Source organism: Aspergillus multicolor (assembly GCF_047715735.1).
Source record: "Aspergillus multicolor strain CBS 133.54 unplaced genomic scaffold BDW74scaffold_4, whole genome shotgun sequence".
NCBI classification, from domain to species: Eukaryota; Fungi; Ascomycota; class Eurotiomycetes; order Eurotiales; family Aspergillaceae; genus Aspergillus; species Aspergillus multicolor.
Window position 1 is genome coordinate 847,546 of NW_027395955.1, and position 19,627 is coordinate 867,172.

At 53.2% G+C, this 19,627-nt stretch overlaps 7 protein-coding genes across 7 annotated transcripts; 4 read left to right on the forward strand and 3 right to left on the reverse strand.

Moving 5' to 3' along the window:
* Window positions 1-457: 457 nt before the first annotated feature.
* BDW74DRAFT_175104 (cytochrome P450) lies at window positions 458-2,449 on the forward strand (the record flags this gene model as incomplete). The annotated part of the gene is made up of 7 exons (XM_073728217.1): window positions 458-665; window positions 732-884; window positions 914-1,184; window positions 1,283-1,424; window positions 1,481-1,872; window positions 1,952-2,197; window positions 2,284-2,449. 7 exons carry the CDS (start codon window positions 458-460, stop codon window positions 2,447-2,449), a joined length of 1,578 nt encoding a protein of 525 aa, XP_073587147.1.
* A 1,336-nt stretch (window positions 2,450-3,785) lies between these two features.
* Window positions 3,786-4,811, forward strand: BDW74DRAFT_175105 (uncharacterized protein; the record flags this gene model as incomplete). Its single annotated transcript, XM_073728218.1, has 3 exons — window positions 3,786-4,092; window positions 4,169-4,279; window positions 4,366-4,811. The coding sequence occupies 3 exons, from the start codon at window positions 3,786-3,788 to the stop codon at window positions 4,809-4,811; spliced, it is 864 nt and encodes a 287-aa protein (XP_073587148.1).
* Window positions 4,812-5,699: 888 nt separating this feature from the next.
* BDW74DRAFT_175106 (PEX11 domain protein) lies at window positions 5,700-6,546 on the reverse strand (the record flags this gene model as incomplete). The annotated part of the gene is made up of 3 exons (XM_073728219.1): window positions 5,700-6,068; window positions 6,137-6,294; window positions 6,360-6,546. The coding sequence occupies 3 exons, from the start codon at window positions 6,544-6,546 to the stop codon at window positions 5,700-5,702; spliced, it is 714 nt and encodes a 237-aa protein (XP_073587149.1).
* A 580-nt stretch (window positions 6,547-7,126) lies between these two features.
* Window positions 7,127-9,140, forward strand: BDW74DRAFT_175107 (uncharacterized protein; the record flags this gene model as incomplete). The annotated part of the gene is made up of 8 exons (XM_073728220.1): window positions 7,127-7,289; window positions 7,338-7,445; window positions 7,497-7,607; window positions 7,655-7,760; window positions 7,803-7,965; window positions 8,017-8,099; window positions 8,154-8,363; window positions 8,432-9,140. 8 exons carry the CDS (start codon window positions 7,127-7,129, stop codon window positions 9,138-9,140), a joined length of 1,653 nt encoding a protein of 550 aa, XP_073587150.1.
* A 331-nt stretch (window positions 9,141-9,471) lies between these two features.
* On the reverse strand, window positions 9,472-12,542 carry BDW74DRAFT_175108 (uncharacterized protein; the record flags this gene model as incomplete). Its single annotated transcript, XM_073728221.1, has 6 exons — window positions 9,472-9,750; window positions 9,844-10,318; window positions 10,345-10,859; window positions 11,032-11,218; window positions 11,282-11,919; window positions 12,405-12,542. 6 exons carry the CDS (start codon window positions 12,540-12,542, stop codon window positions 9,472-9,474), a joined length of 2,232 nt encoding a protein of 743 aa, XP_073587151.1.
* A 936-nt stretch (window positions 12,543-13,478) lies between these two features.
* Window positions 13,479-16,242, forward strand: BDW74DRAFT_100546 (uncharacterized protein). Its single transcript, XM_073721471.1, has 2 exons — window positions 13,479-13,646; window positions 13,698-16,242. The coding sequence occupies exon 2, from the start codon at window positions 13,969-13,971 to the stop codon at window positions 15,877-15,879; it is 1,911 nt and encodes a 636-aa protein (XP_073587152.1). The 5' UTR covers window positions 13,479-13,646; window positions 13,698-13,968; the 3' UTR covers window positions 15,880-16,242.
* Window positions 16,243-17,504, reverse strand: BDW74DRAFT_100547 (fungal specific transcription factor domain-containing protein). The gene has a single exon (XM_073721472.1). It carries the CDS (start codon window positions 17,299-17,301, stop codon window positions 16,606-16,608), a length of 696 nt encoding a protein of 231 aa, XP_073587153.1. The 5' UTR covers window positions 17,302-17,504; the 3' UTR covers window positions 16,243-16,605.
* Between the last annotated feature and the right edge of the window lie 2,123 nt (window positions 17,505-19,627).

Genomic DNA, 19,627 nt, shown 5'->3' on the forward strand with positions numbered 1-19,627 from the left:
AGCGAGTCGTGGAGGCTGTGGCTACGGCGGGCGGGTCGAGAGAAATCTCGATCAACAGCATGGCAATCTAGGTTGGACCAGCGTGCAAATTTAGGCCTCCCCCTTTCATCGTGCTACTGTGTTCCGGCTCAAGAACTGGTGCCATGATTGCTTATTCTTCCCGGAGGCATCAAGGGACCCATCCAATGTGCACTTCCAGGAATGCCCACCGAAGCCATCAGCGAGGTCCCCGCCTCGCAAGGAGCTATCTACCATAGAAATAAGCAATACTCCGCGGCGACCAATAGCTATTATTCCAGCTCTACTAAGTATCCGAATCCTGTCTTTGAGTTGCTTACGCGCCACAATCAGATACTCCGCCTCCAAAAGAGAATAAAAACACCGAGTAAGCCTAGCACTGCTCTTTGATCCACCGCCCATGAGCAGCACATGCTTCTCGCTAAAATTCATGTGAGAAATGGAGATGTTGCTGTTAGTCGCGTACCTGGCCGCAGGAACTGTCCTTTACGGCGTCCTCCTCGCCATCTACCGTCTCACCTTGCACCCTCTAGCCCGTTTCCCCGGCCCGAAACTGGCGGCTGCCACGGGATGGTATGAATTCTACTATAATATCGTCAAGATGGGCACATTTATCTACAAGGTGGACGAGATGCACAAGCGATACGGTACGGACTAGATCCCATCTGGTCGAGAGTATCTAAGGCCGAGATTGATAGAGTAAACAACTACAGGCCGTATCGTCCGAATCAACCCGCACGAGATCGTGATCAACGACGCAGAGTTCTACAATCAGATCTACAATATGCGACCGGCGGAGAAGTGGACGCTGCAGACGTCAGGCATCGGCATTGACGGCAAGATATATTATCCCATGAAAGAAAATAGTCTCCACTAAACCAAAACACGGTTATAGGCGCCCATGTCGTGACCACCAACCACGAGCTACACCGGCACCGCCGTAAGCCACTGGACCCCTTCTTTTCACGCCGCGGCATCGAGCGCATTGAGCCCGTCATAGTCGACGAGGTCAAATTGCTCAACGACCGTTTGCAAAGCTACAGTGGCACGGGCCATGTCATCCGACTGGACCACGTCTTTGCGGCCTTTGCGGGGGACATCGTCATGGAGATCTGTACCCAGAGGCGCCCGGCAATGCTGGAGAATCCGGAGTTTGGCAAGGAATGGTTCGTGTTTCGCTTCAATCTCTGAATACTTGACCTTCAAGACCGGCCTGGGAAGAAATGGACTCGGAGTGGCTAATAGACTGAGAACTGAAATGCAGGAACAACCTCATGCTCAACGGCACCAAACAGAGCGTACTATTCCTACATTTCCCGCTGCTGAACCGCGTAGTTCGACGCATTCCGACTGCACTCCTACTGCGGCTGGCGCCGTCTGCAGCGACGTTTAATCTCTTGCATCAGGTATGCTACCTGCCGGCCAAAGACTAAACTCCACGTCTCGCCTAACCCGCAACTAGCACGCCATCAAGCACATCGTCGACGTTAAGCGCGACATCACTCACCAGAGCTCTAGCAACAAAGACAAGGACACTACCGGCAGCCGTCTACTCCGCCTCGACACCTCGGTCTTCCGCTCCATCCTCTCCCCCACGAGCGGTCTCCCGCCGCCCGAGCGCAACACCGAGCGCCTCGCCCGCGAAGCCATGGCCCTCTTCGGCGCCGGCACCCTCACAACAGCCCACACCCTCAACATGATCTGCTACTACCTGCTGGCAAATCGCGCCATGGGCGACCGACTGCGCGGGGAACTAGCGCCCGTGATGGCCGGATTCCCGGAAAGCAAGCTGGCTTCCTGGCAGGAGCTCGAGAGGCTGCCGTATCTGCATGCCGTTGTGCGAGAGGGACTGAGGTGCGTATTGCCATGTTGTCTACCATGGTTTCCAGCTGTTATAGTATGGTATGGAGCGACCTAACGGCGAAAAAAAAAGACTCAGCTACGGCGTGATGCACCGCCTCCCCCGCGTCTTCAGTACGCCCACGCAATATAAAGAGTGGACGATACCCGCCGGCACCCCCATCGGCATAGGCGCATACAGCCTGCACAGCGACCCCGACGTCTACAGCGACCCGTTCAGCTTTACTCCGGAGCGCTGGCTCGGCGATGCCGTCGATCCGCGCCTGCACCGCAACTGGGTGACATTCTCGCGCGGCTCGAGGAGCTGCCTGGGATTGAAGTACGTGCCCTGCCTCTGCCTCTTTCTTAGTTGTACCTTTTTCTGAGTACGGCGATGTTATTCCAATGCTAACGGTACACGCACAGCCTGGCATATGCAGAGCTCTACTGGGCGCTGGCGGTCCTGTTTCGTCCTGGTGCGCCGAAGCTATCTCTATTCGAAACCGTTGAGGAGGATGTAAAGCATGTCTTGGATCTTTCGAATGCGTTGCCGCGGTGGGGGAGTTTAGGGACCAGGGTTACGGTTGGTTGAGCTTTATTGGGTTGAAGGGCAGGGGCGCAAGCTGCCAGGCTATGGAATTGCCCTCCAGGAGCTGGCACAGGGCGGAAATCCCACTGTTTCCAAAGGAGCAAAGAGCTGTTGTTGGCTGGATGGACGCGCCAGACATACAGATGGTAAGATAATGACACGTGGTTAAGGTTACGTTGGGTTAAGCTGAGCCAAGTTGAAATGACCTTCAGAGACCGTTTTCAGCGGTGGAATCGGTGAATCTTGACCCTATTGTAATTCAAGCTTCGTCTTTGTGAATATGAAATGGCGACTCGATTGTATCGGTGGGTAAGTATACAATCCGAAGCGTAGAGGAGTCTAGGTAGGACAGACTTGACTGAACCATAGGCAACGGCAACGCCTCATTGAGGAGATAACAAGAGATACATGAAACGAAAAGAATGTTGTTTTCATGGACCTTCCTTGCAGTAGCTATTCTTGTCTTCGTCTTTACACATGCACGTATGCGGTCCTCAGCGAGTCCGGTCCGATCTATCCATCAATCTAGGTCAAGGCTCCGAACCGTCCAAGAAAAGGAAACATTACTAACCAAGTTTCAGCGGCAATTGCAAAACGCCAGTGGCGTAGCTCCTCGTCAGCACAAAGCATGCATTGATGGAAGTGGTGGTGTCTGTGATCCGCAATGTCCCCAAGACCCCAGGCCGGAGAATTCACCCACCCCGCCCCAGTGCAGGGATCCAACAGCTCCCAGCGCTATTGACACACAATAGATGAAGTAGCGGATCGCTATTGATGGCCACATCTAGGTAGACCCTTGGCAACGTCTCGGCACCCCGCTATTCTCCCGCGTCCAGCTCCAGCTTCGATGTTCTTAGTCTGCGTCTGCCAATCCCAGTCCTAAGTTGCCCTCTGCTCCACGGTTGCACATCACGTCCGCTCAACGCCAAGGCTCATCGGACAGCGAAATCTCAAATAACGCATCAGAGACTTCGTTACGATCAAGACAAGACTCAGCTCAAGACTGCGATCGCCTTTGGCTGCGCTTGGATCGTATGCTCAAGACTTGCTTAAGGCTTCTTTGTTGCGATATTCCCGCCACAACTGCCACTATTCTGGAAATAGGAGATCAGATGCGGATCGATCGATTACTTGCTGCCAGTGCTTGCAGTGATGCTATTGACCAGGCCGGTAGCTTTCGAGGCTTGTGTCCGTTACGTCGCGCTGATCGTAGCAGTGGCGTTCCTGTCTGCCGTCTGCGTACTTAGGGGTCTTCGTCCCACCTCATCTTTCGGCAATTGCAACGTCCTGCATATGCATATGCATGATTCCGATTGTGCCACCCTTCTATCTTATCACAATGAAGCTCCAGATCCCATCCCTGCGGACAGCGTTCGAGTCTAAGGCAGGTTACCAGCCCCTCGCCGAACCCATCAGCAGCGACGACGACAGCCGCCGGCTCTCCTGGTCCAGCCAACAAAGTCCCAACAGTCCCATCTCCGAGAAGAGAGGCCAGTATCTGGCGCCATCGAGACGGACAAGCCGATGCGTGTATATCTTTCTCGCCATCCTGGCAATCCCACTCCTGCTCAGCCTGGGTATCCTGGTAGGGTGGAAAATGGCCGAGTCAGCGGGTGCTTCGGGTCGGGAGTTGCTCTTTTCAGATCGTAAGACGACCCTTCTATTACACACTTGTTTACAGAGTTTGGTGCATAGATGGCTGATCAGTGTGAGTATGGATAGGCGTCATCCCCCTCACCACCAAACACGTCACCTTCACCGACAATGCAACCTTCATGGCTGATCCCACAACGCACCCCGAAGTCGAGGAGGCGTGGAGCGCGCAGATGCCACGTGAGTCCACATCCCCAATTACCCCCTACCGACACCAACCCTACTCTTGTCACAAAAATCAATGCTAACAAGTGAGGTGCGGCTAGGCGGCCGCGGCGGCATCCTCCTTTCTCCCCCCGAATACCCCCCCGAGAACATCGACCTCCCGCGCGCCGTCGACAATCAGTGGGGTATAAGCATGTACCACTCGCTGCACTGCCTGTGGATGATACACCGGACATACCACAGCTACCTGCGCGCTGAGCACAGCGACGCCGCAGAAGGCGGAGGTCTGCATTTGCCGCACGCGCACGCGAAAACCCACGACAGCGACGGCCACGTCATCAACGACCACATCACGCACTGCATTGATTATCTCCGCCAGGGGGTGCTGTGTGCGGCGGACACGACGTTCGAGCCGACGGATTTTGCGGGCGGGAGTTCGGGGGTTGGGGTCGTGCATGTTTGTCGGGATTTTGAGGCCCTCTATACCTGGGCGGATGGGGAAGACAGGAGGGCAGGGGAGTATAGGGGGGTGCATGGGGGTTTGTGAGATTGGAAACTAGGGATGAGAGATGAGGGAGGTATAAGGGGTTGATGATGGGTGCATGGGGGTTGGGGAATATGAGAGGGAGGTATGGTAGACTTGGTCGCGATAAGATGTTGGTCTGTGTATATCTGGATACTGCTTGCTATAAAACGCCACGGGGTGATAAAAGAGGGTATACACGCCGCAGAATGTAGAGGTCGATTAACCCATGCGCCTTCTGCATGATATTCAGGCAGACTTTAGCTCCCTTGTTCCAAGTAACAGAGCAATTTTCTCTCATGGTTATATAGATGAACAAAAAATCGGTCCTGGGCAAGACCAACGATAGAAGGTGGTGTATCCTATACCTAGGTACAAAAGGTATTTGTCCGTCACCGTCCATGGAAGCCTTACCCGTAGACCTTATAGCGCATTTGCCCACTATTTTGGTGCTTGGGCTGTACGGGGAGATCGCTATGTGGCTAGGTATGGTAAGGTAATGTTTGCCGTAACGATGCCCGGGGCCCTCTAACAATATGCCTATCCGCTCCAATAGGCGCGAATGAATGAGGTGGTGCTTCGCTTCTTTGTGATATTGAGACAAAGAGGTGGACGATAAATATTTAAAAATCAATAACAAGTATCTCTCATTAAGTATAAGGCCTATTATAATATACCTAGCCTCGTTAGAAGGGGCCTTGAGTTCGAAACGTAAATGGACCTGCTTTCTACTTTCATCTATTCTAGTCAAATCGATTCTATGGTCTTCCGTCTTTTCTCTCAAGTTGTCTTGTCTATAGTCCGCCCTCGGGTTCTCGAAACGGAAACCTTGTTCCTGCGCTAGCGATGGCATAAGCCCCTATGACCAATCCGCCACCACGGATAGAGACGGGAGCGTAGAGAGTCTGCAGCTTACCCCTGCGCAGCCCAAACATTATGCCCCGCAAGAATCGTACTAACAATCATCCCCAGCCCAATCTGCAGCGGCGTGACGGGCGTCCAGCCAAGAAACGAGCCAGGCAGCATCAGATCGCATCCATCGATGATAATCCGTTTGACAAGCGGCCACTTCGGCGCACTAGCTTGCTGAGTACCGGCCTTGGCTTTTCTCTTCTCGTCACCGACGGTCTTGGTGGACGTAGGCGTAGCCGGAATTTGAGGAACAAGCAATTCCCACATATACCTCATCACCGAGAGCGCCAGCGCATAGAACCAGAACTTGTCTGCCTCGGTCGTGAGGGCGTGGGCCCAGTCGACGCGGGCGACGTTCATGTCGTGGAGCTGGGGATGTTAACAACAAAGCTCATCTACCATAATAAAGACATGAATGGGAGGGAAGGGGTGCGTACGATCGTAAAGTCTTCCAGGAACAGATACAGGCCTAGGAATGTATACTGCGCCAGTTCCATAACTGACAGGATTGTTCCGGACGACGAAGGGTTATTGATGAGGAAGTGCACGCGCTCGAAACAGCTGTAGAAGTCGAGGAGGCGGAAGAAGCGCCTGGCTGTTGCGTTTTAGCATTTACTCGAGGAGAGTGATAGAGGGACTGGGGAGTTAGGGCAGGCGCACTTAGGGCTAGCTGGTCACGCGCCGCGAGACATTGGGCCGCGAGGGTTGCATTGTGGGTGGTCGCGCCGACGACTTGGGAGGTCGCTTGGATTAGGCGCAGGGTCTTTTCGAGGCCGGCCGTCTGGGATGTAAACTTGACGAGGGACTTCAGTGGGGAGAAGCTGGAGGGAGCTTGAGCTTGGGCCATTTTGATAGGTGTCACTGGGAGAATGCTGGTGGGTTGTCTGGGTTCTCAGGGGAAAGAGATTTTCGGGCCAGCTGGCGGGAGGCGGGGAACGGGACGCTGCGGGAGGGGAAGGAGCGGCGTGCTCCGCCGCTAAGAGCCGAGGAAGCAATAGATATCTGTTGCCTATGCAGGTTCAAATACCAAGATATACTGATAGAGAACTATCGGAGTAAAATGATTCATATCATGGTCAAGCTGGGATGCGATACCAGTCTAACCCAGGGCAAAATTCACTGTTAAGGAGTAGAAGAATACTGTCACCCTAGGCCTGCTATGGGATGGCTTCTATGGAAGCAAGCTATGGTTCTCCAACTTTAAGTCTAACTTACCAGACCAGTGATATAGCCACTATAACCCTGGCTAATAATCCCTGCTAGGCCAACAAATGACAGCAGCACAAGCCACAGCGTCATGGCACCCCTTGCTCCTTAGTTCGCTCCGATATTGCAGGGCAAGTGCCACCTGACGATTTTCCTATTCCAACCTCAGAAAATAGAGGACTTTTAAGAACTGCTTCTTCTTATAGTATTTTATGAGCGCCATGGACCAACCAAAGGCTTTCGACAATGATCCTCCTGCGCCAGCCCCTGTTTCTGATCGGAGGCCTGCTGAGCCGGACATTTCCGCTGGATCGCAGCACCTGCATCGTAAGCTCGGAGGGAAGGAGATTCAACTGTTTGCTGTTGGGGGTGCTATTGGGACCTGTACGTCGCTCATCACAGCTCTAGGGCTACCGGCACTCATTTGTTTAGCTCTCTATGTGCAGATGGGAGCTTCACTGCCCAAGGGCGGACCAGCGGGATTGTTCCTGGGGTTTGTCTTGTATGGGACAATTGTGCTGGCTGTCAATCAGTGCTTTGGTAATCTTGGTTTTCTTTCCTGTTCTATGAGAGCTTTGCTAATAGTTGTAGCTGAGATGGTCACGTACATGCCCATCGCGTCGCCGTTTGTCCGGTTGGCTGGCTTTTGGGTGGACGATGCGCTGAGCTTTGCGATGGGGTGGAATTATTTCTTCCTTATGGGTACATACTTTCTTTTACCGATCTGATTTTCACTAACCGGGGCCAAGCCTTCAACATCCCGTACGAAATAACCGCTATCCATGTCCTTTTGACGTATTGGACGGACAAGGTCCATGTCGGTGTGGTGGTTGCAGTGTGCCTAGTGATATACTCGTGAGTCAGCCGTCTTTATGGAATAAGAAGCTGATCAGGTAGGGTACTGAACGGCCTCACGGTCAAGTACTTCGGCATCTCGGAGTTCTACATGTCCATCTTCAAGATCTTCCTCATGCTCGGATTGATGATGTACACCTTTATCACGATGGTCGGCGGGAATCCGCACCATGACCCTTATGGGTTCCGATACTGGAGAGATCCAGTACGCGTACTCCCAAAACCTCTTCCCCGTCTAAATGCTAAGCTCGTACAGGGCTCATTCGTCGAATATCTCGTCCCGGGAAACACAGGCCGCTTCCTCGGCATCCTCTCCTGCATGATCCAGGGCTCATTCACGTACGCGCTCCGCCCCCTCCTACCTTACAAGCTATAACATAATTGGTGCCATAGCATGGTCGGCCCCGAATTCATCTCCATGGCCGCCGGCGAAGCCGAAAACCCGCGGCGCCTGATGGCCAAAGCCTTCTCCTCCTTCATCTGGCGCCTGATGTTCTTCTTCATCGGCGGCGCTCTCTGCGTGGGCATCGTCATCCCCTATGACGACAAAATGCTCGCCGAGATGATATCCGGCGAGAGGGAGGGGAGTGGAACTGGTGCTGCGTGAGTCCCCCATCTACCCTACCTCACTTCTGAAAGAAATGGTTCTTAGACTAACTGGTTACGTGGAGGTCCCCCTACGTAATCTCCATGGTAAAATTCGGCATCAGCGGCGTCCCCGATCTCGTCAACGCCCTCATCATAACATCCGTCCTGTCCGCCGGTAACAACGTGATATTCTCGGCGGCTAGAACGTTGCATGGCATGGCGCTCGACGGCAAAGCACCCTTCTTCTTCGCGAAATGCAACAAGTACGGGCTGCCCTATTATGCCGTGATCGTCTCGCTAGCCTTCTGCTTCCTCTCCCTCCTGCAGATCGGGAATACATCTGCCACAGTGCTCAATTGGTTCGTGGGAATCTGCACGGCGTCATACCTCCTCAACTATCTTGGGACAGTGGTAACGTACCTCCACTTCTACTATAATATGCAACGGCAGGGGATTTCGAGGGATACATTGCCCTACAAAAGCACGTTTCAGCCCTTTGCGGCGTGGTATGCGCTCTTCGGGACGTTTGTCATGACGCTTGTGCTTGGGTATACGGTCTTCATCAATGGTGGCTGGGATACGACGACGTTCTTTACTAGTTATACGATGGTTGGATTCTTTGTTGTTGCGTTTGTGGGATGGAAGGTTGTTGTCAGGACGAGGTATGTGAGACTTGGAGAGGCGGATTTGGATCTGGGGACTACGAAGAGCGAGATTGAGGCGTATGAGGCGGCTTATATCAGGCCGAGACGGGGGAGGGTTGGGAGGGTGCTTAATGGGTGGTTTGAGTAACTGTAACTGGGGTAGAGGAGATCTGTGAGTGAGGCCTGTTTGGACAACCAGTCAGACAGCTCAACTAATCATTACTACACTTTTCTAGTTCAGATAACCGGGCCTTGTCTGAAGTGGCTCCGATGTAATACGATACATATAGGTAGGGATGCAAGATAAAGCAATTTTGTTCCTGTTCCTCCGTAGCAAACGCCATTGGAACCCTTGATAGACGAGCTCTAAATCTAATCAATACAAACAAATCGGGACCTGGCCTTATGATAACTCCGCCCAAATAATCATAATCGTACCTACCCAACCTTTCTTGATCTTCCTCTACCATTACCATAGCTCACGCGATAGGAATCCCAGTCATGAGGGAAGCAACCCCCTCAGCACCCATAATATCCTCAAGACTAAGCCACGAATCAACCAGGTTATCAATTCCGCCCTGATCATCCGCGACATCATCCTGGACAGGCTTCTTATTCTTGCAGAAGACGCGGAGCTCCTTGCACGCGACTGACCCGTTTGTCTCCAGGTACGCGCGCATCACATCAGCAGCGCTCAGGACAATCCGGCTCGTGATCTCGATGTCTCCGCCGGCTGCAAGGCCGAGCTCCCGAGCGCCCTGCGCAGAGCCCCGCGCGACGTGATGAATGAGGAGCACAATGTTCGAGATAAAGGAGTCGTTGGGCAGGTATGCGGCGGTGAAATACTAGACGAATCTGTGAAGCTCTTTGTCGCGGATCAGGCGGAGGAGCTCGATGGAGCGCTTTTGCATGCAAAAGTAGTTGTATAGGATGAGTGGCTCTTCTTCGAAGAGCTTTGTTTTCAGGAAGGCGAGGAGGTGCAGGGTGTCGATGTTGCGGGTGAGGGACCATGTCTGGGCGATGTTGAGTTCCTGGTTGGCGGCTCGTTTTTGGAGCTGTTGGTTCTTGTGGGATGATGATTCCAGCTTCGACTTCTGCTGCGCAAGTTGGTTGAGGGTCTGGTCGAAGTTTGCGATTCCGCCGTCTGCCGCCTCGAATCCGCTAACGTACTGCGAGAAGAACAGGTTTGCCGCTGTGGTGGTAGGTTTCAAAACACGGGCGGTCTTGCCGTCGGGTTTGTGCCATTCTCGTTTGTTGCGCGAGTCGCGAGCGAAGTTGGTGGCGGAGGAGATGCCCGTGGCCAGCTCGAGCCGCTGCAGTGATTCGCTGGCGATCTTGGGCCGCGCGCCAACAAAATGTGGGCATCCCCGTGGATTTGAATGAAAGCGTCCATGTCCGGCCATCGGAGGTGTTTGTGCGCCGGGGATTTGATGACAAGGTTGTGGAGGAAGGCCAGTTGTTGGACGTCGTACCATTGGGTGACTAGCTGCTGGCCAATAGACTGCATTCGGAGGTTGAGATGGAACAGGAATAGACCGCAGAGGATGGAGTGCTGCGAGAGCAGTGCATGCTTTTCAGGCGTGGAGGGGGCTCTGTCGAGTCCGGACGCCGCCCGAACCTCTTGGAATAGGTCCTTTATGATCCATCTCTCCACGGCGTCACTGATTGCTTGGATCTCCTTGTCATCTTCTTTTGGCCAGAATGTGGGCGGAGGGTGGGTTTTGGACAGTTCCTGATATTCTTTGATAGTCTTCCGGATGCGGAGTTCCGCTATTTGAAGGTCGCCAAATGCACCCAAGTGGCTGCGTCGTATGATATGATGAACGCCGAGGAAAATCTGGGAGGCGAAGCAGAGCCACAGAGTCACCTGTTTGGTTTGGCAAAGTCAGAAAGCCCTTGGGTGATCGCATCCGCTGCTGGCATCTGGATCTCGAACGTCTCAAGCATGCAGAACTCTGGCAGAATTGAGAGAAGGATGAAGGCATGCGCTCGCGGTTCGCTTTCGGGTTGTAGGTTCAGAAATAGCCCTTCTTGAATACTAGGTGATGACCGGCCTGTAGGACGTCCGCAAATGCCTCAAGCAGGATCTTGGTTGGCACGTAGCACCATTCGGCTACATCAGCCATGTGCTTGTTGTACGGCAGGCCAATCTCGGCGGATGGAGCTGCAGATATGCCGCGGTTGAATATGGCGATCTTGTAAACAATGTCCTGGAGGCCATCGCTTCTTCCAGCAAGGGAAATGCGCCAGTCAGTCTATACATTCTTCATGAGGTCGTGTGCAAGTCACATTGTACTATGTGTCACAACAGCGGCGTTCATCAGCTCGATTTTCCCATCCCAGTACTCCGACCAGGTGATGGAGAGGAACTTTCGCATGTTGTCCAGGTCTTGAAGCAAGCACAGGGTCTTGAAGAACAAGTGGCCAAGATATGCCTCGTCTGCAGCATGGTCCTCCTCTTCGACGACTGTCACCTTGACGAGCTTCTTCGATTCTACGGATGTTGGCTGAGCGTCCGCAGTTTCCTGGGGCCCTTCCATCGTGAGAACAGCAAATTTGTTGATAAGCTTGGCAGCGCCAGAGTCAGCATCGTCAGGTTGCTCCTCGATGGTCGGCCCGGGCGGCGGCTTCTTCGCGTCTGATCTTGGGCCGGGGGTCTGGTTGAGCTTCCATTCCAGTGTCTCACAGATCTGCTCCAGTACAGTAATAAAATTAGCAGAGTCACCTTGACCCAAGAACCAAGAAGTAACCTCGTTCCCCAATTTAATGGCCCGTTTCGCGATCATGAGGAGGGACCTAGGGACCGTGGTCGTAGAGCTGGCAACCACCTCGGCGAATTTCTGCAAATCCTTGGTGGTGACATTGTAGAGGACTGGTTCTGGAGCACCGGCACCGTCCTTTTTGCCTTTGCGTTTACCCTTTTTTTGCTGGAGGGGCAGCGGCAGAGAGGGTTAGTGGTTAATAGCCGCAGTGGTTGGCCGTCTCGAGTAGCCATGTTGCAAAAGTGTTGGTGTCTGCCTTATAGCGGGCGTAGCTGCTCTGCAGGAAGTCAGGCAGCATGACGACGACTAGAGACCAAACCAGGGACCTGGAGGATTAAGTCGAGAAAGAGGGAGAAGAGGACGAGGTTGAGGTTGAGGTTGAGTTCAGTTCAATGTTTGTTGTTTGGTACAGTCCCGAGTCACCTGACCTTATCGTAGGGTAGATCTATGAGCCCTGTATGGAAAGTCAGTTAGACAGCCTCATAAAAGCAGAACAGCGATTCAAACATCTGCGCTACCAATGGGCGCTAAGCCGAATCAAGCTAGTGTGACCCACAATCTCCTGATTAATCCTCTCCTCTTCAGAGCATTTTCATCTTCCTTGCAACACACGCAAATCGGAGGGCATGGGACTCCTGACTCGAGGCCACATTTTGCTGCTTCTTCAGATGCGTTGTTCCAGCATCTTTGATGGCGCCACTGATAAGCAGTTTGTTATCGATGCGGGGGATATGACGTTGGTACCAAAAGTTGAAACCGACGGGACGGCACTGATCCGCAATTCCCATTTTCAACGCGTCTCCTCTCATGAGTGTGATAAGCATCCGGGCCTCCAGGAATCCAGGAAGAACGTTTCAGGCCGTGTGCTTCGCTATTCAACTCACCTTGCTCGAAGTGTTGAAAAGTGTGATCATGCGTAGCCTCAAATAGTGCAACAGCGCTTTACGACATGGTGCCTCCACGGCCTTGAGAACACTTGCGATGTGGAGGATTCGATTATTGTCTTGATAGTTGGTACTTATGCTCAAGGCCCTGCGTTCCAATGGAATGGTTTCTTCGACGATTCTTTTGGAAGGTGGGGACGGCAGTGAGATTTTGTTGGAATATCGCCGGTCTCTACAAAGGCTTTACACATACTCCATACTGTGACCATTGGCTTGCCTGATTGCCATTTCTGTGGCACGTCCAAAGTACTCCGAAGTCCCCTTGACTCGCTACAGCACCCGACTTCGCCGAGACGTGTCGAGGGGATTCCTGTTATTCTCGTTTGAGGTGCAGAGCTCATATACGGCGGTAGCTGCTCGTCTCCCAGATAGTCTCGAATTTTCTAACCGATCTACGGAGGCTCTGGGGGTTATCCGGACACCTCGTCTTCAGCTGAAGAGGAGTACTATTGCTGCACCATGGCAGTGGCCTGCCCTAGATCATTGTATCGACAGACCCAGCATCATCAGCTGGAGTCGGTGTTGAGCCCACACATTCGCTACCTCTATTATTCTGCGATCTTTGTATGCCCTTTCCAAGGGCCCTATCAATAAAATCTACGTTACACAGTTTGTCGCAAATAGAAGCCACCTCTAGGCCCGGCATCTATCGTCTATAGAGGCTAATCCGGTTGGAGAAAGTCATACGCAAACGAGGTTTTGGCAGGGTCTCTTCGAGTAATCCATCAAGGCACAACCCAATCAGCGACATTCAATAGGAAATAAAATGTGGGTGGAATGGTCCACTGCTCCCGATGTCGGACTCGTGCCGTGGATGAGATAAGCGGAAATGCCGGATTTTACGGGCTTATGGTTCGATCTCGAGGGATTGGCTTGATTGATTAGATGAATCTTATCAATCGGCGGCATGGAAGTGCGGCATGATGCATCATGGCATGGTTGTCTCCCGTGAGCCCGCTTTCTTTGACAAGAAAAATCTTTCAGACTGACAGAGTGTAGATGCGCACACGATGCTATGAGTTACTAGACCCAACAGCTTCTAGGGAAACTGACGAATGTCTGGGTCATTACGGACTCGACGCCCAGCTGCGGCTACAAATGTCTTGAACAACCCGGACAAGGTAAAATCTAGCATCAATCCGTGACAAGAAACGTCAACAAATCTATGCAGGGGATGTAAGCTTTCTATGTCCTTTCTATGCAAGGTCGACGTCGATAATTGCAGCCAAGTGTAGATCGCACCTATTAGAGCGGGCATGTTACGTACAGCATGCTCCACTCTGAGCAGTTCGGGATTGGTACTTGCCGACCAGAGCTTCTTACCTTGCTTATAGTTCGAACCCTGCCGCAAGTCACCATGACGATCACCGCCGCCTATTCGCATCCATTGGGACTTTTCGATTCCAGGGCTTGGTCACCTCACCACTGCGACAACATGCCTACTTCACGCCGCTGGCCAGCAGCTCTCCTCCTCGCTAGCGCCTTCCAAAACCCATGGGCTCTCGCAACGCCAACTCTCCACTGGACACCATGTTTATCAAATGCAGCTTTGGACTGCGCGACTCTGACCGTCCCTGTTGAATATGCTGACCCATCCAACGGACAACACGCAACAATTTCACTAGCCCGATACAACGCGACTGTGCCAGCTTCGCAACGGAAGGGCTCGCTGCTCACGAACCCTGGCGGTCCCGGGTCCAGTGGAATACTCTTCCTGACAAATGGCGCGGGCGAGGGAATCTCAAATATCACGGGCGGATACTATGACATCGTCTCCTGGGACCCGCGCGGTGTCGGCGATGCAAAGCCATTGCTTGCTTGTTGGGATACGGCCGGTGAAGAGATGACGGCTAGTGATAGCGTCTCGGCGGCTGCGGAGATTGAGTATAGCCAGCTTACGAATGCAAGCTATACGAGGCCAGGCGGGGAATATGAGAAGGCGATCAAAGAGTATGATGCGTCCGTAGGAGAAATTGCGTCGGATTGTGCGGAGTACAACTCGTCTGCTTTGTATACCTCCTCCGCGGCGTACGTGGCGCGCGATATGGTCGCTATCGTTGATGCGCTGGATGGCAAGAATGCAAGTCTACATTATTGGGGTTTCTCGTACGGCACAATCTACGGCGCTGAGTTCGTTCAGACGTTCCCTGAGCGCGTGGGACGCTTTGTCTTTGATGGCGTGTTCAACCCGCAAGCCAACGCGGAGACATATATGAGCCAACTCCCAAATGACGAGCTGTACGTCGCTGATGCGATCGGGGACTTTGTGAGACTTTGTGAGCAGGCTGGACCGGAAGGATGTGCCTTAAGCGAGGGCAGCAATAGCAGCACTAGTCTGGCGAAGCGCCTTGCTAACCTACAAGCCTCGCTCTACGATAACCCGATTTCGGTCTCTGACGACTCCTGGTCTATCACTGTCGGCATGTTCAGCTTCTTCATGTACTCCTTCCTCAAGCTACCGACTACCTGGCCGGCCGTCGCGTCGGCCCTACGTGCATTAGAACAAGGAGACGCAGACGTCATGGGCGAGCTACTCACCGGCGCAATAGAGACGTCCATCAACGCGAGTGCACCGGATACAGGCTCCATGGCGGGCTGGCCGATCCAATGCACGGATAACGCGCCCTCGAATGGAACGAGTATAGGTGAAGTTGCAGAATTGGTGCTGGAACTCTCATTAACTGAGCGGACACCCTGGCTAAATGCGGACTTGTCGACCCTGTCCTTCTGCCGGAACTTCCCGAATACAAGACCCCGCGTCCGCAATCTCGGTGCGAAGAGGTTGACAAACCTGCAAACGAATGCGGCTCTTACAAAGCTCAACACCAGCGTCCTTATCGTGAATGCCCTCCACGACCCCACAACGCCTATAACCAGTGCGCAGAGTCTGCACCGCTGGCTGCCGACGTCTTCGCAGCTTGTTACGAGGAAGGGACCAGGCCATACGACGATTAGCCTGGCGAGTCTGGGTCTCGTCCAGACGATCAGGGAGTATCTTTTGGATGGCGCTTTGCCGGAAACCGTGCAGGTGCATGATGTCAGCCAGGAAGTATTTGGACCGGGAATCAGTGATGAGACGACAACGCCTGATCCGGTGTTCAGTGGGAACTTTACGGTGCAGGAGACGGAACTGCTGGAGGCTACGTATGCGGTGTTTCTGGCGTTCTTGAGTTTGCCCTAAGGCTTTGGAAGGGAGTTATGGGGAAAGGAGAGACTGTGGATGTCAGGTCGTGCTTGTATATATAGCAGAATAATATAGAACTCCCCTTGTGTTTTTCAGCTTGTTTTCAGAACCGGAAGGCAGATAGCAAGGCCGGGCGGTATTTCGATGTCCGAAGTCGTTCCTTCGGCTCGGTGCGATTCGCCATCACCACCTTCGTCTGCGGTGGAGGGACAGCAGCAGTCACCCTCCCAATTTCACGTCCCGTCAGTGCAGAGCTGACTCTGAATAACTGTCAGCTATCATCGCGCACCTACCGTCCTTCCGCGGTCTCTACAAGCCGCCCTTTGATGATCTTCGAGCCTTAGCCCTGGCAACTGAGTCTTTGGATCTCGAGACCCTCGAGGTATCCAGCACCGTCGTGCTGACTGTTCTCCTCCTGGCTACGTATACAGGGTACCACAGGCAGTGAATTATGACCTGATTGGTCTTGTGCGAGGCTACCAGTAAGGTCAATCCCCAAAGGTGGAGCGAATGCACATGTCTTACGCCCTGTGACCCTGGAGAACGGACTGAGGACGAGCACTGATGTTAATCCATGACTCTCTCGGTTACCCTCCGCCAGGTCTACTACAATCCGCTTCGCTTCACCCGGAAGGACGGATCGAGCCAAGAAGCGAACTACTGTGGTGAGCCAGGTCAGCGCTGCAGAAGCACGGCCTCGGGAGTACCATAGCATTATGACAATTATAAAGCCTCAGTGTCATCGCCGCCGCCGCCCCCATTCTCCCAAGATAACTTGAACGACTTGTTAACTGGAAAGCCCTCATAGGTATCCGATTCAAAATCCAGGTCTTCCAAAATCGCACCAGCAAACGGCACCGTCAACAGCGGATGCTGCGACAAGGAAAATGCTCCAGATCCAGACTCAAGTCCAAAAAGACCATCCACACCACCAAATAAAATGTCAAATTCCCGCTGCAACAGAGCTTCCGTGGTCTCAAAGCTGGGACTTGGAGTCTCTGGCCCCAGTGGTAGCACGGTATCATCCCGGTCTGCAGTCGCTGCCTCCTGATCTGGGCTCGGGTTCAACTGCTCCTGCTGTTGCCGCTCCCCGACTATCCGCGCCAAACTGCGCCAGTTCCGGTCGGCAGGGACCCAGGCCGTTGAAAGGCCTTTCAGGGTGGCAAGTAGAGGATCGAGGTTCTCGCGTGCAATGTTGAGCTGCAGAGCCATCAACGCGGCAGTGAGTGTGCAATGCGTCGCGGTGACTGGGTTTCTCCGGAAGCTACCGAAAGCGTCGCAATATCTCTGGCCGAGAAGCAAGATCTCCTTGACGGCATCGAGGCATAGACGTGTTAGCCTATGGCCCGAGCTCGACCTTGCGGGATTTTGGGGAAAGAAAGGCTTCGCGAGGAGGATGACTGCGGTGTGGTAGAGCATGCGGAGGACGTAGGCATGCGGGACGGGGTTGTAATTGCGGCTTGAGTTGGTGGTATGCACCTTCAGCTCGAGGGGGAGCTGATTGAGCCATTGCTTGAGCTCTAAGAGGCACGAGTCGAGCAGAGACTGTCGCCGCCGGTGGGAGAGGAGCTGGCCGGGGCCGTATCTAATCCCTGCGCTTAGTTAGAAACGTGGATTATGCCAGGGTGGTAGAGCGGACGGACAGGTTTCTTAAGATCTTTTCTAGGATCTGGCAGTGCTTGGAAAGGCTGATGTGAATCCTCGACAGCACACCGCCGTCATGTTGTGTTTGGCCGGGTGATAGACCTGTGAGTTTGACCGAGTGTTGAGAGCTCTATCACGATACTACGATGAGCCAAGTCCCATTGAGAAAGGTGGAAAGGTGTTATACCAGCATTGTGCACCCGCGTCCTGTGTAGCTGGCCCAGAGTTTGTCTGTGCAGTACAGGGTCCAGTACATGGTGGAACGCAGTCGCGCCTTTTCGACTGAGAGCGTGCCCGTCTGTACCAGTGTCGTCGTGTCCAGGTTCATTCTCATGTCCAGGGCTAGCCGGATGGCCATACCATGATGCAGCCACCCTGCAGCATCCGGGCTTTGAGCCTAAGGGACTACGATCAGTCTGTTACATATCTCGTTTGATTCCTTATCCTGTTCTTTCTTTTATGGAAGGAGGTTAGGGTATGCTGATGCAGGTACAATGCTAATGATACCGTAGGGGATGAGACTACCACGCCCTCACCAACGTGCCGAAATGGATCGGAAATTTTCCAGTCGGACATTCTGGGACATACCAAGAGACAGACGGGGGCGCGTTTAGTTTGGGAGTGCGGCGGTCAACTGGTTGCTATGGTTTCTTAAGGGGGATCTGACGGCGAAAGAGTTCTTCGCTAATGGTGGTGCGGAGGAGGCCGGGTGGATTGGGGTTGAGAGGGAGAATTTGGAGTGGATATAGGAGCTGCTTTTAGAGTGTGAATTCATTATAGTTGTCTCTAAAATGCTCGACGATGGATGATACTCTGGTATCAGTATCCCTTATATACTTTAGTTGTCCTGGAATACAAGGCCCGGGCAAATATAACCCTAACTCAGCACAAAACCCTCCCAACCAGCCCTAACTGCCAAGATAACTCGCCCTAAAACATAAACTCTCCCAGAATAGATATTATGATCAGTCATCAACCGGAAACGCCGCATCATTCCCTACATTATCACTCCGAACCCTCGTCCCGCCCAAACACCAACACGTTCCAGGCGTCTGGCTCCCCGTCCCCGCAACATTAAACGTCGCGCCGACATCACTGCGTTCCTGAAACCAGTTCATTGTATTACACAGCCCCACACATTCTTCAAATGACGAAAGTACAACACTCGCAAGTGTTTTCTTCCCACTGCCCCCGAAATCACTGTCGCAGTAGATGCGGTATTTCTTGGAGCCGAGGGTTTGCGTTATGAGCGTGTTATTCGCGGAGGGGCAGGGGGATGATGGCGAGGTGGAGTTTGAGGAAGAGGAGGAGGAGTCCGGGGTAGATGTCATTGTTGTGAGTGTTGTCGTTGGCGTTGATTCTGGGTTTTGGTTCGAGGCGTAAATTGTTGTTGTGGCGTTATTCGGTAAATCTGCGTCCAATTCTGATGAAGCCGGTGATGCCTTTTTATCTGAGTCTATTACTTCATTAGCACCCTTTATCCCAGTCCAGCGTAATTGCCAATGGTACAAAGTAGGAACGTACTTTTCCCCGACAAGCCCACCCCCAACCCCGCCGCCAACCCAACAATAACGAGCACCGCACCCCCCAGCAGAACCCAATACCAGAGCATTTTCTTCTTTTGCGGCGGCGGCGGTGCTTTCCTTGAATGTGGATGATTCGGATCCGCAACGTGCAGCCCATGCGTCGTGGAATGCGAGTAGTTATACCCCGGCTCCTGCAGATACACGGCCTCAAGACCGGGCTGTGTATGCCGCGCTGGGATGGCCTCCTTGTAGGAGTCGTCCACCCTTGTCTGAAGCTGTGTCATGCTCATTTTGTTGGTGTACACCGTAGGTGGTGTGGAAATGGGTGATGGCGGGGGAGGGAAAAAAAAAAAAAAAGGAATGCGATGCTGGCGCGGCGGGCGGTTAGGGGGGTAGAAGGGGTATAGGACTGTAGCAGGAAGAGTGTGTAACCGCCGAGCCTGCTACGTCGAACTGCCGGGGATGATTCAAGAATAGATTGGAGGCTTGCTTGGATAACTCCGATTGGCTGTTTCTCGGATTTTGAAACAGGGTCTATGCTGTCCCCTGCAGATGGGGGTGGTGGGATTGGCGTC